The sequence below is a fragment of the Rhododendron vialii genome, chromosome 2a (assembly GCF_030253575.1).
Source record: "Rhododendron vialii isolate Sample 1 chromosome 2a, ASM3025357v1".
In the NCBI taxonomy this organism is placed as follows: Eukaryota; Viridiplantae; Streptophyta; class Magnoliopsida; order Ericales; family Ericaceae; genus Rhododendron; species Rhododendron vialii.
The window spans coordinates 37,471,331-37,488,084 of record NC_080558.1 but is presented as its reverse complement, the minus strand read 5'-3'; the positions used below and the strand labels follow the sequence as shown (position 1 = coordinate 37,488,084).

The 16,754-nt window shown below is 38.0% G+C and overlaps 1 protein-coding gene across 2 annotated transcripts; it reads right to left on the bottom strand.

The window, feature by feature from the left end:
* Positions 1–4,864: 4,864 nt before the first annotated feature.
* LOC131316479 (protein ALTERED PHOSPHATE STARVATION RESPONSE 1-like) lies at positions 4,865–14,906 on the bottom strand. Of its 2 annotated transcripts, none has more exons than XM_058345863.1 (6): positions 13,895–14,906; positions 13,036–13,355; positions 10,194–10,369; positions 9,205–9,428; positions 5,947–6,497; positions 4,865–5,260 (listed from the first exon to the last, which is right to left on the bottom strand). In XM_058345863.1, exons 1-6 carry the CDS (start codon positions 14,512–14,514, stop codon positions 5,010–5,012), a joined length of 2,142 nt encoding a protein of 713 aa, XP_058201846.1. In that variant the 5' UTR covers positions 14,515–14,906; the 3' UTR covers positions 4,865–5,009. The 2 variants fall into 2 exon arrangements, with proteins under 2 accessions (XP_058201846.1, XP_058201848.1); XM_058345865.1 differs by having other exon boundaries at positions 5,953–6,497.
* Positions 14,907–16,754: the final 1,848 nt, after the last annotated feature.

The window sequence follows — 16,754 nt, the reverse complement described above, 5'->3', positions numbered from 1 at the left end:
TAGGACAATGCCAAACGACTTCGAAAGTCTTTACTTTGATTATAACAGCTTCAACTTGCAATCACACAACATGTTAGCTTGCATATATTAGCAGGGGTGGGTCCACTAGAGTTTTGGGGGGTTCAAGCGAACTCTCTGAATTCAAAAAATGTACTAAAATTTTGTATATTTTACGTATAATTTGATTTTTTTTCTATTGCCGGCACTGAATCAGTTGTGCAAAGTAGAGTAAATGAAAATTTGCTAAAATTTATTTTTTTTTATCGGCAAATTTGCTTTAGAAAATAGTAGAACATATGACTCAACAAAATAAAATATATTAGGCTCGATAAGTTTTCAAGCAAAGTAAATAAATTAAATTTTGCATACATTTTTATCACCACTGAATTAAAATTCTGCGGTTGTTGCTATATATTGGTTACCCCAATTAATCAATATTTGCATGCATATCCAATTTTGACCACAAAATTTTTTCTCGCCATGGACCACAACAAACCCACAACCATAACCAGGGACGGATCTAAGTGTTGGAAAAAAAAAATGAAAGATTTTAATTATTTGAATATTTTGATGAGCCTAAACAGGGCCAGCCTTGATGTTTGGGTTGCCAAAGACCGACTCCAAACTTAGTTGCCCACATACTATTTAGGTCATAAAATATAGCAACACATACAAGTCAAAAAAAAATCAACGTTACATTGTGCTTTTAGTTTAAATCATATCCAAAAAATCAAAATCAAAATATAACCCCAGTTATATATATTGTTTCGAAGAAAACAACTTCTCCTAACATTTCTTGAAGCAAAATTTTCAATTAAGTCATCATACTTTAACGTACTTTTCCATGTACTGATCATTTCCAATTGAGATCAAGCATCGAAGGTCCCCCCGGAACGTAAGGATTGATTGATCCGTTTTTCGCCTAACTAGAATCCTATTCATTCTTAGGGGGAGGGCTCGTACTACTAAAAAATCACAAATTCTGGTAGAGGAAGACACAGAAGCTTCAACCGTACGTGTCAATACCAATCTTTGAAGCCTGCATGAAGGAGCCAATCCACTTAATTTCTCGTGTGATATGATAGTTCGAAGGTAAGTTTTTATCGACTTTTAACTTGGAAAAATTCCTCTCTTTCGAAGCAACTGCAGGCCAGTATATTTTACTAAATTCGATAAACAGTCACATACCATTTGGAAACCACCATCTTTTCAATAAGACCTTATAATCACACAATTGAGAAATACATCTACAGAAAATTTGGACCAGAAGGCTCCGTTTGTTTCGAAGTAAAATATTTTACTCATTTTTCGTTGTTTGGTTAGGAAAAATAATGTAAAATATTTTTCAAAGTAAAATGTTTTACCTTACATGGCTGAAAATGTTTTCCTCTCAAATTTTCCGTAAGTCATTTTTTTTTTCCCTTCCTCCCTTATACTTTCTTATCCTATTTTTCCTGTTAGGAGGACCAGAAAAGGCCTTTTGTTTTCCCCCCTTCGTCAGCCCTTGCTGCCTTCCTTAACAAGCCCTCGAGCCTCCTTTGCACCGCTCAGGGGGGCCTTCTATCACTTCACTTCAACTGATGTGGACGCTTTTCCCTCGTCGTGAAGTAATGAAAGGGTTTTGCTATAGTATATTTATTTGTGAACCAAACACTGGAAAATATTTTACACGAAAGTTATTTGTTCCCAAATTATTTTACAAGAAAACATTTTACATCATAGTAAAATATTTTATGTCGATCCAAACGGAGCCTATAACACTTTTCCGAAAAAGTTCTAAAAATTAGTTTTTGAAAAAAAAACAATTTTTTTAAAATAACAATTTTTGAAAAACAGTTTAACTGTTTTTGCAAAAAAAAAATTTCTTTTAAAAATGTTTTTCTTAGAAATATTGTTGTGTGTGTGTGAGAGAGAGAGAAGGTTTTGGTTATTGGCAAAATGTTGCTAGTTTTGATTATCCAATGGCCAAAATTTGATGAGTTACTAAGAGGTTGTTAAATTTGATTATGTCACTATAATCAAGGATGGGATCAGGGGTGGTCTAGTGGCGGCGACCGCTACGACAAGAATTTTAGAAAATGCAATTATTATATGTAAAAAAAAAAATTATGCCCAACTTATATAGTCTCGCCACCACTAGATTTTTTTAGTATATATTTCGTCACTGTTAGGGTAAAATCCCGGTTCCGTCCTTGACTGTAATCACTTTTTTGAGAAAATATTGCTAACTTTAACAACCTTATAATTTTGATTATTCCACTATGGATGCTCTTACTACTCTAAACATGCACGGCCGGGCATCATAAATGAGCTGTAGAGAGTGTAACATCATTAAAGTGTTCCTTGAGACCCTTAACGATAAACATGCAACGGGCATCATATATACATGAGCTCTAGAGAGTGTGATCAAGGGAAAAGGGATGGTTTTGCAATATTTTTGGCTGGGATCGAAACTTTCAAGGGGACTTCGAGAGTGATGTTGAGCTAGAGGGAGAAGATGAACGGATCAATCGGATTTAAGCTTGATGTGGGGTTTGGTTTTGTTTTAGGAGCTTGAGCTAAATAGAGCTCCAATGGAGGTTTTTTAAAGAAAAGATGATGGGAAAGGAAGGCCGGACGAGTGGGATCAAGGCCGGCCAGGGGCTAAGCCTCGCAAGCCGGCAAGCTTGGGCAACCCCCCGGTAAGGGGCAACAAAAAAAAATATTTGTATGTATACAAAAAAAAAAAAAGAAATTCAGCAAAAAATATATTTATGGGCATCATCCAAAAAAATTTGTACAAATTTTTTTAAAAAAAGTAAATATGTATGGTTTCCACCTACTTTAAAAAATTATGATACTTGAGAAAATTAGGAGGGTAAAAGAGAGGTTTTTACATACCTGGGGTAAATAACAGATAAAAAAAATTAGGTGGACAAATTATTAAGAGAGAAATTTATGAGGGCTATCAGATAAGAAGAAAAAGAAAAGGGACGCTATAGCCAAATGAGAAGGAATGGATGATGTAATTCAAGCTAAATGGACAATATAATCTTGTTTTTGTCCTTTTTTTGTTGCTTGTATGTTTTTTTTTTATACTTAACACTAGTGAGCAACGAAGCCTGTTATTCGCAATAAAGATTTGCAGACAACCAATTGTAAATTGCTAATACCCCCCCCCCCGACACACCCCACCCCCCGGCCCCACCTCCCTTTTACAGGTTTACCCCCTCCTCTCTCTCTCTCTCTCTCTCTCTTTTCTTTCTTTCTTTACCGTTTGGTTCTTCTTCATTTTTTTCCTTTTCTTTTCAGTTTTGTTTTTTTTTCAATTTTATTTCCTTTTCTTTCTTTCCAGTTTGAATTTTTTTTTCTTTTTAATAATAAGTTCAAGTCTAATTCAGTTTGAATTTTTTTTTCTCTTTAATAATAGGTTCAAGTCTAATTCTAGACTTTGTAAAGTAATTGAGAGAAAAAAAAGTATTTCAATTGATCATGTTTATCCGACTGTTTTATTTTTATTTTTTTGTCCTTTATAGATTAAAAAATATAGTTACTAAAATAAGTGTTTCAATTTTCAATCTGTTTGAACAGGTACAAAGTTGTTATTTTTTTGATCATTTCATCCTAAATGGTCTTAATAAATTTTTGGCTCCAAGGCCTTTCAATGGACACCCTAAGAGAATTTTGAAACTAAATAATGAGTCTTAAGGTATTTGTTGAAAGGCCTTAAACCAAAAAATTCATTATGACCGTTTAAAATAAAATAATAAAAAAAACGATCTTTGCTCTGATTTAACTAAATTGAAAATTAAAGCACTTAATTCTTGAATTATATTTTTAAATATACAAAGGGTGTATTTTATAAAAATTAAATAAATAAAGTATAAGTAATTAAATAAAAAAATTAATTAAAAAGTAAGTGAAATCCGGAGACTCTGCTGCCCTCATTAGCACAATAGCCCAATTTTAGCCATAAAAACCAAAACATGTTTAAACACTTTCATAGAGTTTTAAAGTACACTTTTTATTATAAAATTTTAGTAATTTAAGCACTTTCATAAGATACCATTGGATTTTACGCACTTTTATATATAAGGTACCCGTAAAGTTTTAAACACTTTCATAAAATACCTTAAAGCCCATTCGGTTGGGTATTTTAGTTTTGAATTTGTAATTATTATTCTATTTTTCTCTCTACTCATTACCCATATCTTCAATCATTACTTTCATTTTTCTCTCTATCTCTCTCTAATCATTATCCATATTTTCAATCTTTATTTTACTTCTCTCTGCACTCATTACCTATAAATCCAAATTCAAAATATCCAAAACGAACAAGGTCCTAAGATTTTAGGCCCTTTCATAAACACGTTTGTTCTTTTGCTTGATTGCAAAAAGTGTTTCGCTACGTCTCCCAAAACAAAAAAACAAAAAAAACGACGGTGGAGGATGTTCACCTCCGACTAATCATTGCAGGACCAATATCCAGTAATGAAGGGCCCAAATGAAGTCTAAGACAAGACCCTGTACCAACTGATCTCACTACAGTTCATGGCACTTTTGAAGGTTTAAAAAACCCAGAGCAAACCCCTAAAGTGCAAGCTAAGACTTGGCATCCTTCAGAACATCTCCAACCCAGTTTTTCACTCAGGAGACCCAAATCATCAGCACAACTGAAACAACTCACTTCATTACACGGGGACTTTTCGCCGATAGAATCAGAAAATCCTTCGACCCATCCTCACAGCAAGAGAGAGCTATGAAAGGACACTCCAATTTACGGAACGGCAACGGGATCTATGGTTGTGCTTGGTGGGATCGGTTCTGGATTCCCACAAACCAACAAAAAACATCCAAATTAAACAAAGGGGGAAGAAGCTTCAGCTGATGCAAAACCTTTTCCCACATGGGATCAAGAAGATTTCAGACAGCGAAACAAGAAACCAATATAAACAATCTTAGTAGACCATAAACTAGACAAGGTTTTAAGCCATGGACGACAAACCTAACAAGAAAGGGCTCACAGGTTCTCATGAACTACGACCATTGCCGCTCTGTGATTGAGTGATTAATCTCAATCCTTCGTACCCCTCAAAACATGCATGAGAATAGTCTGACATGGACCTGAAGAGCTCCGGCAACCGAATTTTGAGACTACCCAATGATTTATCCCTCACCTGAACACACATCTTCCGGTGAGCTTCTACTTCCTCTTCCAACCTCTTATTCAAGCTCTCCACTACAAACCGCTTCTCTGAAATAGGATCCTTGTGATTTGAACCTGTTGGGAATTTAGGCACCAAATTAGGAAATAATTAACAAAATCAAGAGAACCAATCCGCAGTTGAGTGTCTAGATTATGATTATTAGATTATTAACCACCAACTTATCTAAAAGCTTAAGCTATTAGAGAGGGGGGCAACTTTATTACTTATATGGCTATACCTTCAACAATGATAATCACCGAAAAGCAAATGGTAATGCATACTGTAGTAAATCAGGATAGATAGTGGGAGATGGATGAAAGACATGGCAAACCGTTGTCTTGACATGTTATTCGCCTCCCTAATTGTAAGCTCTATTGGAGAAGAAACTCGGGCTATAATAACATCACAAAGCAAGAGAGATATGGAAGAAAATTAAGGGTGGGATCAACGAGTTGAGAGCTCAGAGATCTATTGGCTCACAATGAGTAGATCCTCGAACTTTTTCATTTCTTTTTCTTGTTTCTAACTGAAATCTTTGACCCAAATACAGCCTAAATGTAACCGAACGATAAGTAACCCTATTTTCCAAAGTTTAGATACCCTTTCACACAATCATGTCCTCTTCGAATAGACACTGAAAGTTTAAAGACGTCTTTAATTTCTAAACAAGACAACAAACCCTGTAGGACTTGAAAGTAAAATGATTGAAATGGACCCACGGTAAATTCTGGTGAAATGGATTTTAAATTCCCAACAGTACCTTCACCTCTATCGGGCTCCATATCATCATTTTGTGTTCTTCGATGGTGCTTCTGATACCAATCATCAAATGCCTGGCTCTTTCGCAACAACTCCTTCCTGGTTTCCTCACACTTATCCTTTAGCTTCATCTCCTCTTCCTGATGTAACATAATGGTTTTTATCACAGCAGCAAAAGAGGCGATTGCGCTTTTTGCAAGCTCATCCGGGAGCTTTTCAAGATGATCGTGCCACGAATGGAGGAGGACCTGGATTGGGGGATTCTGGATCCTGGGCGGCGATGAGATTTTCTCCTTTAAGCTGCTTTCGATGGGGATGAGATTCAACTTCAGCCAGCTATTAAGGGCTTGGATGTAGTGTTTTTGATTAGTTGATAGCTTCTCGAATTGAGACTGCCATACTTCGATAACATTACAAAGCTCTTTTGTTTGCTCAAGGTGGTGTTTGGTTGTTTCCTTTGGAGCTCCGGAGATCTCAAGGGACTTGAGATCTGTCACAGTTCTCAACTGTTCGTTGTGGTGTGTGCACATTAATTCCCACATCTTCGCCATCCTGCAATTCAGCTACTAATTTACAAGAGCATGGCCAACAAGCTAGGCAGGCAAATGAGGCTCCTTGTTTAATTAATACACCATGAGAAAATTTTGGCACCTCCAACTGCCTCAATGTTTGCCTATTTGCATTTTGACTTGTCAACTATAGTTAACAGATTGGAAAGTGCCACATCATCAACTACCAATCATGATGAAATGTTGAGGTATCTTTTGTGTAGTTTAACTAAGCAAAATGTAAATAGTAGTGTATCTACATAAGAAATGGCTAGGAAATGACAAAATCCTAATGCCTAATAGTGCTGGAATGATCTATGACAAAAGTACTGGAAGATCTCAGTGACAAAAAAGAAGAAAAGCAATATGTTCATCAATGCCCAAGGTAATGAACCAATGGAAAGTACCATAAGCCACTCCAATCTTATGAACTGCAGAGAGAAATGGAAATGAAGAGGTACTGTCATGCTATACTTGACAAGAAGGGACATTTCTAAGACAATTGGAAATAAGAAGAAAAAATGCATACCCCACCTTGGCTATTTTACATCTTCAAAGCCAAAACCACTAAAACATGTGCGTGTGTGCTGGAGGTAATCAAACAAGCATATAATCATTGTTCTCGATTGATTACAGGTTTTCTATATTTTTCTAGTTATAATGTTGCTAATTTTCTACTGCTCCTATGCGTCTGCAGGCAATGTAAAACATGTAAATAGACAGATGAGAAGCCCTAGAACTATGATGTTCATTATGCTACTCATAATGGTGGTAAAATAATCTGCTTGCCACACATGACGAAAGAGAGGGAGGGGGCATGGAAGGTAATGAGAACTTGAAAGCATAAGAAGATTAAAGTTTCTTATGGTCTCATTGACAAGAGATATATAAGGAATCTGAACTACAGACAGATCCATCAATACAAAGGGACACTCTGATTCTGATATCATGAACTGCAGAGAAAACTGGAAATGGTGAGGTAACTGTAATGCTAAAAAATACATGTCACAAATCACACCAGCTTTGCTATTTAACAACTTCGAATAAGTAATCAGTGTAACACATCTTTTTGTGCTGGTGTAATAAAAAAAATGTACTTCCAAAAAACAAAACAGAGAGAATGGTCTACAGTGCTACATAGTCATTTATAAAGCTTGCCCAGCCACATGAAAAATAAATAAATATTACCATGAAAGACCAAAAACTTCAAGCACATAAAGATCAGAATTGAAGAGAACTCATTAATGTAACTAAAAGCTTTATCCAGTACAGATGGAGAATGTCCAAAAAACCAGTCATGCTAATGACATATTGAACAAGAGAGCACCATAGATGAAAAGCGAGTGACTTGAGGAATAAATTATAGCTTGAATGCAGCGAAGAAAGCATAGTCAGTCAGCAAATAACAAGAATTAATCTAGAGTTTAGCCTACAAAGCTACATCTGAAAGGAAAAAAATGCTGAAGAAATAGTCTGACAGCAGATCACATTCAAAAAGCTAGGATAATTATTCTAGTCCAGCAAGATTAAACTGTTTGAGAAATTAGAAGATCTACGCAACCATGATGCTTTAGGAAACATACATACAACTACAGGGCATGGATTTCATAGCAGTGCACTGCTTTAATTCTTATTAATGGCCGTAATGGTGTGATATCACCAATTGGGACAGCTTTCCAAATCATGCAAATCAAAACAACTGTTCTCCTCAAATTATGTTAAAAAAAAAAAAAAAAACTAGGATATTCTGTCGGCGAAGCATAATTCAAATAACTACGGATAACTCATTTATTCCAGGCTTTCCAGCTACATAAAACTGATCAAGAAATAGAGGATTCGTGAAATCCTGATGCATTAGACAGAATATGTAAAACAAAGGGCACAGCCGTCCTTGATGATCATAAGATGGTTTTAGATTGTCAATGGTGGCAGTGTTCCTTGACTCCCAAGTCATGTATTTGGCCAGTCACAGGATCAATGACACCATGTGACTCATGTGAGCTGGCCCAGTTTGCAGTCCAGGCACGTATTACAATGGCATGTGATGAAATACAAACACAAATGAGGATCGTTTTTTAGCAATTACAGACAGACATCATAAAAAGAGGAGCAATTACAGACAGACATCATAAAAAGAGAAGAGGGATCACCCATCCAGTGCCGGTGAAACTTTTTAACTACTGACTGAATAAGAAAGGTTGCTACTTCTCACAGAAACACAAAAGTAAATGAAGGGGAAAAATGGAGAGGACAATGAACGTTTGTTCAAACAGTAGAAAAAAAAGCATTGTAATCCCAAGCCTCAACTAAATTTGACGGCACAGTAGAGATGCAAGATGTTGATAGGCAAAAGCAGCAAATAGAAGAAATGGTATGGCAGATTTTGCATGTACGTTATTGTAAGGCAAACTTTAACTTTGCAAACGCATCTTCATCCTCAATTTCACTTGTCTCTCTGTGTGAGTAAGTTTGTGTGTGGCATTTCCGGTTTGATGCAAAAAATTTGGAAAGAGTAAAAATGACTTAACGATAAATAAAGTATTGTATCCAGACACAAACAAAGTTTGGTAGCTATAGAGGGCAATTTGAAGCGAAACGATAAAGATAAAAGCAGGCAAACACTTTAAGGCATGCATCAACATACATCACATGACAAAATTTCTATCAACAGTATTAAATTTTGAAGGACTACTTTTATCATTAAGAATTACCCATTAACAAGACCAACCAGCTTCGGATACAACTGATCATCACGTATGTGATTTACTTCAGAAACTGTTGAATCCATGGACTGCATGTCAACTATATATCTTGTGTGCAAATGACTTACAGCTGCCTTCGTCTTCTCTAATGATTCAGTACTAGCATTACGTTTTTTCAGTTTGTTCAGCAGGGAAACTTTCCTCTGATACTCGAGCTTCATAAGCTCACCAGCCTATCAGCATGAAGCAAATCAGGTTAAGACTTCAAAGCAGAAGTAATCAAATGAAATGAAATCCATTTCATGTACATCAATCTCTAACAGAACAGACCTCACATTTAATATTATCTATAAGAGACACTGATGGTTCTCTGATATCAATTTCTGACAGGACAGCTTTAAGTTGAAATTTTATTTTTTTTTGAATGGCGAAAAAAAATTTTATTCATCTTTGAAAGTGATTACAAAGACAAAAGGGAGCAAGGAGGAGGGCAACAAGTGCCATCCAAGACCCAATCCCTTGATTGGCAAGATACCAACCAAGGAGAAAACCCAAAGGGTCAAAGCCCATCACCTAAAGGCCACAAGCCCAGATAAAATAATAAAGAGCAAAAGGGACAAAGCCCAAATACGCGGGGGGGTGTGGTGGTTTGGGTTAGCCCAAAACACTGACGGATTATTTCTGATCCGTCAGTGATTACAAAAACATTATTAATTCTATTAATTCTATTAATAATGTACACTGACGGATTATTTCTGATCCATCTCCACAATAGGCTCAGTCGCCAAAAGAGGGTCGCTTACTAAATAAAAAGAATTCTTTACAAACCTACTAGAAACAGTCGCTATCATGTTATTCAACTCATTAGTGCATACCTAAACCTAACTGTAAGAGGGCACACTGTAACCGAACAACCATAACGCTTATAATCCCAAAGAATAATTGCGAACAAAGCTGAAACACAGGAAATGAAAAACAAATTTAACGAGGCAATGCACCTTTACTTCCTCGTATAGTTTTTTCTCCCACGCTAATAATTTATCCAGAACAGTGGCATGTGTTTCGTATTCTTCTGTATCAAAATCATCCTTCATACCATCACCATTGGGTACACCTCTAAATGATTTATTCCATGTAATAACTTGCATGACCCTTGCAGCATGGTCTATATGCCCTGCAAAAACAAGGAAAATAAAATGGTGTTGAAGATATAAGGACAACTAGTAGGGTTCAATAAACCAATAGAATCAAAATTTGCAATCCCTATAACAATAATACAAATCAAATGCATCAATTCAGCTACATGCTGCAGCGGACAAAGCTGCAAGGAGATAATGTTCTTTCTTCGCTCTAAAGGCCAGGTAAAGGACCGAAAAACATAGAAGGCAAATTCACAATTACAATATCACATACACAGGGGAAGGAGGTTCCGCCAGCTAGCCCCACCCTCGACAGAGAAACCTTCAAACATGTTTTGCTAAATGACCAAATTACAGTGAATATAACCCCTACGATATCCACATTTACAAAGCACTATTCCTACTTTCATGTTGTCGGGGAACTCATTCCAGGCTTTCATTCATTGCTCTCAATGTAGTGGTGTCTCTAGATACATCACAAGATTCCTGTGGGTCTTCCAACTCGGTAGGTTAAAACGTTTGAATGTCTTAGCTTGGTCAAGCCACTCTATTACAAAGAGAGTTGACACCATTATGTATTGGGGAAAACTACCAGTGCACGAAAGACGGGTGCACCAAAGACGGTAGACTGTAGTAACCAATCTAGACGGTAACGACCCGCGCCAATGGACCTGCTTAACCCTTAGCCTAACCATGTGGCTCAAAAGGTTAACCTCGGGTTACACAGTAGCTGATCGGAATCACTTATAAACCAATTTCACTTTCATGTTATTCCCGATGTGGGACTAGTGCATGTGGGTTCTCACAATCTCCCCACCTTGGCCGCAACATCCCCGTTACATTGGCCCATCAACCTTCCCCTTGCTAGTCATGGTGTGGCACTTAGTTCTGTACAACACAATCAGTATGCTTGTACTAGATTCTAGAGGTAGCCGCACCATGTAGACCAGGGTTGTGCTTTTGCTTTGATACCAACTGTAACGACTCGCACCAGCTAACCTGCTTAACCATTAGTCTAACCACGTGGCTCAAAAGGTTAACCTCAAGTTATACAGTAGCTGGTCAGAATCACTTATAAACCAATTTCACTTTCATGTTTTTCCCGATGTGGGACTAGTGCATGTGGGTTCTCACATAGACAATCGTATCAAAACCAGAAAAACATAATGACGCTGGATTTTGAAAGGGATATGACAAAGGACCTAATTGATATATAGAAATAGAGAATGATACTAAATGAGAAGACTTGTCCGGTCGTCCCGCTCTTTCCAAGGCCTCAAGTTTGGAAAAAGTCCAAGAAACTGGACTGACTACTCGATGTTGAACCACAGTATGAATCCAGTGTGGGTGACACAGCACTAGAATCTACAAATCACAATTCTAAAAATATTGTAAGATGCCCTTCCAGAAATGCAGAAACTATCCAAAAACCACCTTAAAATTTTGCAATTTATAAGTGTACAACTAATAGCCTATTACCATTTCCCCTAATGACAAGTCGAGTTAATTGATGCAGCCTCCATTAACTACTTTGATAAGAGTACAAAAGCTACGTTCTGCAAACATCAAATGGAGCTAAACAGGGTTCTCAAGAAGCAGTCCTTACTCCTAAACAGTCTTACGCAGAATAATTTCATTGCTTTTAAACCTAAAATAAATACCAGCCTGAGGAACATAATAGTACGGCCATATGGCACAACCGTGGAGTGTGCATCAAGTGAATCTCAGATTGCTTCAATCACTCACAAACTCATGACAAGCAATACTTGCCAAGTATGCAACTATCTCAAACAAACAAAACATTACAGTGTGAGATCTTGGTATGGACTATGGATTATGGCGGATTTGTTTTATTGGGAGATTTGTTATTCTCACAGTTGATAGAACACTAACTTTTATCGCTCCATACTGTCCCTTTCCCTTTTTTCATGGTTGAATTTCTCAATCTTTCTGAACAAATAGCTGATTTCTACCTTTATCCGATGTAAGCATCTTACCAACATGAATCTCAGATTGCTTCGATCACTTACAAACTCAACACAAGCAATACTGGCCAAATATGCAACTATCTCAAACAATCAAAACACTATTGTGACTAATCAAAAAAAAAAAAAAATTCAAAACACTATTGTGTGGTCTTCGTATGGACAAAGGATCAAGGCAGATTGGTTTTATAGGGGGCTTTGTTATTTCCAAAGTTGATTCATCACTTCTTTATACATCACCTTACTCTAAGCGGGTCTTCCTTTCCTCTTATTTCATACTTGAATTTCTCAATTTCTTAATCCTATAAACATTGATCTCCACTCTCCAGCCAACTCTCAGTCATCGTCAAACTACAAGACCTTGGTCATTTCTGACTTGATAGGAAATTGACATGCCAAATGATAACAATGCATGCAACTGCGGCTCGTGAGTATTGTGCGAAACCACGGCAAATACACGGGAACTAGTTTTAGCTTTTTTGTACTACTGTCAAGTTTTGGATGAAACACAAATAACAAATCGTAGGGTATGAATGCCCAATTCAGAACTTAAGAAAGATTGCTTGGTATGATGGTATTCGGGCTTACAATTCCAATGCCCCCATCGATATATGATTTGATATTCATCTAAACTATTTCACAAATTTGACAAACATAAGAACACCAAAAGAAAACAATACAGGCTCTGATGTCATATCAAAGCAAGATTCAATCACCTCGGTTATCTGCGAAATTCGAGTGATAATGCATCCGAGTGGCTTCAAGCATCTTTGACACCTCTTGCGCCGCCTCTGATGCCTTCAAGAAATGATCATCAATGTCTCCCAATATCTTCAACAAATTCACACTGGACCCCCCAACCACCTTACCATAATTACTATTACTCCCTCTCCTATAATCATGTGGGGCCGTGTTCGAATGCATGAACTGTGCGTTCCCATTCCCATTCACAGGGGTCACCATTTCCTCCTCCTCCGTCTCAAACCCTCGCGCCACCGCCACTTTCTCCGGCGTCTTCATCTCAACCTCATGAAACCTGCTGTCAGGAACGGACGCAGGATTTGAGTACTGGGCAGGCGAAAATCATCAAAAAAAATTGAGAGCATATGGAAAGCAATATCAACTGTACCATACAAATTGCAAAATTACTGCCCAAAAATAATCATTTTCTTTGATCAACTAGTAGATTATAAAAATATTACACAGGCGTATACAGTGTTTTGCATAAATCTATATTCAGTTTTTTAGAGTATAATATACAAACTAATGTAGATGTTAAAGTCAGTAATATTCTAGGCTGATTTTGAAACAAAAACATCAGGCGGGCGAATAAGGCTGCGAATGAACCGTGCTGCTCGCAAGTAGCTCAGGGCTCGGCTCATCAAGGCCCAGCTCGGCTACACTCAATTAGTAATCGAGCCAAGCTCGAGCTTGAGTTTTTGGCTAATTTCCTAAATTAGCCGTGCTCAACACTCAAAACCTCAGTCGGCTCGCAAAAGCTCGGCTCGGGCGAACCTATATAGTCTTGCAAGGGGGGAAAAAAAAATTTTGAAACTCGGGTAGGGCGGTCCTTGCCTGTCGTCACTCTCATCTTTCTGCTCGTTTATTACGTCTTCCGACTCGCTCAGCGACGGCCCCGGCATGTTCTCGACCATGTAGAAGAAATCCCAAGACATCCCCTTCATCTCCGGCAGCGGCGGCGGCGGCGGCTCCGGCGTCCCATTCTGCCGCCGATGCAAATCCCTCTCCTCATTCCCAACGTCGTAGCCCTCCTCGTCCTCTTCGTCTATCGCCACGCTCTTCATCTTCCGGTTCATCTTCGGCACCGCGAGCTCCGGCATCGTCGACGACCGCTGGAGCGGCGGCGTGATCGGAGAGAACGTCGGGAGGGGCGGCGGCGGAGGGGGCAGCGTCGTCGCGTCCATGATCGGCGGCGGGGGAGGAGGAGTGGCGGGGGCGCCGTGGTGGTAGTAGTTTAGGGCGTCGTGGGTGTCGTTGTTGTGGTCGTTGTTTTCGGCCTCGCCCTGGGCGTAGGCGCTGAGGGCGGCGCCGGAGTTCTTCAGGGCGACGGCGTAGCCGGATTGGCCGGCGGCAAAGGCGTTTCGGAAGGAAACCGCCTCCTTCATGAAGTTCCTCCGGTCCTTGCATCTCGCAACGGATTCCTCGTTGTCGATCTTCGATTGCGCACAACCCATTGCGGGTTTAAGCTCTTTTTTCTCACAAAATTTCTAGGGCTTGAAAAATGGAAGGTTGTTTAAGAGAGAAACACACCTATGAAAAGGAATTTAAACACAGCTCATTTTTTGGTATCCATAGGAGAAGCACAGAATATGATTTTGGAGAGAGAGAGAGACTAGGGCTTTAAGAGTGATTTTGGAGAGAGAGAGAGAGAGAGAGAGAGAGAGAGAGAGACTAGGGCTAAGTCTATGAAACGAAACTTTTACACTAGACTACAATGTTTCATCAGTGTTTCCAACTGTGAAATGGGGTTTTGGATGTTTTAAAGTGTTTACAGCTGTGAAATGTGGTTTTGGAGAGAGAGAGGGGGGGTGGAGAGAGAGAGGGGGGGAGGAGTGAAGGGTGGATGATGCTAACGAAAAAGAGAAACTGACAAAAACGAGACACAGGGAGGGGAGTGGGGGGAGTGAATGCAGATTGCAGAGTGATGGTGGGGAGGGGGAGGACAGAGAAGGGGTGCACGCGCTCGAGGGTTTTGTCGGGACGGTACTCGCGGGGTTTTGAAATGTGCGGTGTAACGGTCACATTTCTCGAGGCCAAACGACGTCGGCGTGCATTCTTCTGCCGCCCCCTCCTTTTTTGGGCTCGATTTGTGTGTCCGAGCCGGTTATGCACGCCTCAATTAATTTATTTCCCATCCAATTAAATGTAGACCATCCAAATCAGGTAATTCACAAAAAAATTATAATCGAATAAAAAATTAATTATAATTTTTAATTTGTAATATTTTTTATATGTAATATGGATCTTATTTGATATATCTTTTTCTTTTTTTTTGCCACGACGATATACATCAGCGGGTATTAGTAAGGGTGTTAGAGTTAGCACGAGGAAACCAGAAGCTATCCATAGCCCTGATATCCTAAAGGGTCTACCCTCTGTGGGGCTCGAACCCAAGACCTTCCACAAAGGAGAAGCAATGACTGACCAACTGCATTAAGCAGTGGTTGTCTTTTTTGATATATCTCAATAAGCTTTTTTAAACGATGTTTTCAAAATCACCAACTCCCTCCATCCATTTTTTAAAATTCAGTATTTCATTTTGGGTTGTCTCTTAATAACTGTCCATTTTGTAAAATTAGTGGGTAAAAATTGGTACATTTTTCATTTTGCCCCTAAACGTATATTCCATTTTGAAAAGTTAGTGAGTAAAAGTGTAATGATTATGTCTCCATAAAGGGTAAGTAGGGAAAATAGATGTAAAAGTTTATGTGAAAAGTGTAATGATGATATTTTTTTAATAAATTGAAATTACGAAGCGGGACATTTAAAAAGGAACGGAGTGAGTAAAAAATTATAGATTAAAAGATATATGCCTTGTTTGTATTGTATTTTGAAAAAAAAAATCAACTTAAAAAACACTTATTATCCATACTTTTAATTATTACTTTCATTTATCTCTCCTCTCTCCAATAATTATTCTCATTTATATCTATCTCTCTTCACTCATTACCTCTATCTCCAATTATTACCCTAATTTCTCTCTTCACTTATTATTCAAAAACCAAATTCAAAATTTTTTAAAACATTATCCAAACAAGACAATAATCAATTGAAAAGTAGCACAAACTTCAAAAATGGACTAAAAGAATTGGGACACAGGGAGTACTTTTTTATGGCTTGACCTTGATAATCGAACCTCATCAATTTTGTAGGAAGAAAATCTATCAACCAACTAGGGCATGCTCTCGGAGGTCTGGCATTTGATAGGACTTTGGGATTTCGCAGCAGCGTATGATAAAATACGAGGGTTTTTTTTTTTTGTCAAAAGTTAGAAAATTGTATTGATAAACACCTAGCGGCACTTACAAAATGGAAATCATTACAAAAAAACTTGGACAAAGCCAAACTAATCATCTAACAAATAAAAAAACAAGTAAATCACAAGGCAAACAAATGTCTTTCATCCTAACCCAGATATGGCCTGACGCTATAGCGACACTTTAAAACTGTTTAACATATAATTAGGAGTCTCAAACGAAAAAATGTGCAAGATTAAGGACAAAAGATACTAAATATTCAGACGATCAGATGCACTTCATCCAAGTATGAACGCACCAATGAACTCCCAAGAACTACAGATCTGTCAAGCCACCACGGGTTGCCTTGCCAAAGACATCGTGTAGGGATAGAACGTTGAAGCACATATATCGTTGTGAAGCAACCTCAATTAAGAGAATCTGATCTATTGACAATT

What these genes read in the sequence shown, in the direction of transcription:
- LOC131316479 (XM_058345863.1), bottom strand. Translation starts at nt 14,514, where the DNA reads ATGGGTTGTGCGCAATCGAAGATCGACAACGAGGAATCCGTTGCGAGA. An exon ending in AACTATACGAGGAAGTAAAG is followed by an intron (nt 9,429 to 10,193) that starts GTGCATTGCCTC and finishes TCATGCTGATAG; the next exon opens with GCTGGTGAGCTTATGAAGCT. An exon ending in CTGGTTGGTCTTGTTAATGG is followed by an intron (nt 6,498 to 9,204) that starts GTAATTCTTAAT and finishes GCTGAATTGCAG; the next exon opens with GATGGCGAAGATGTGGGAAT.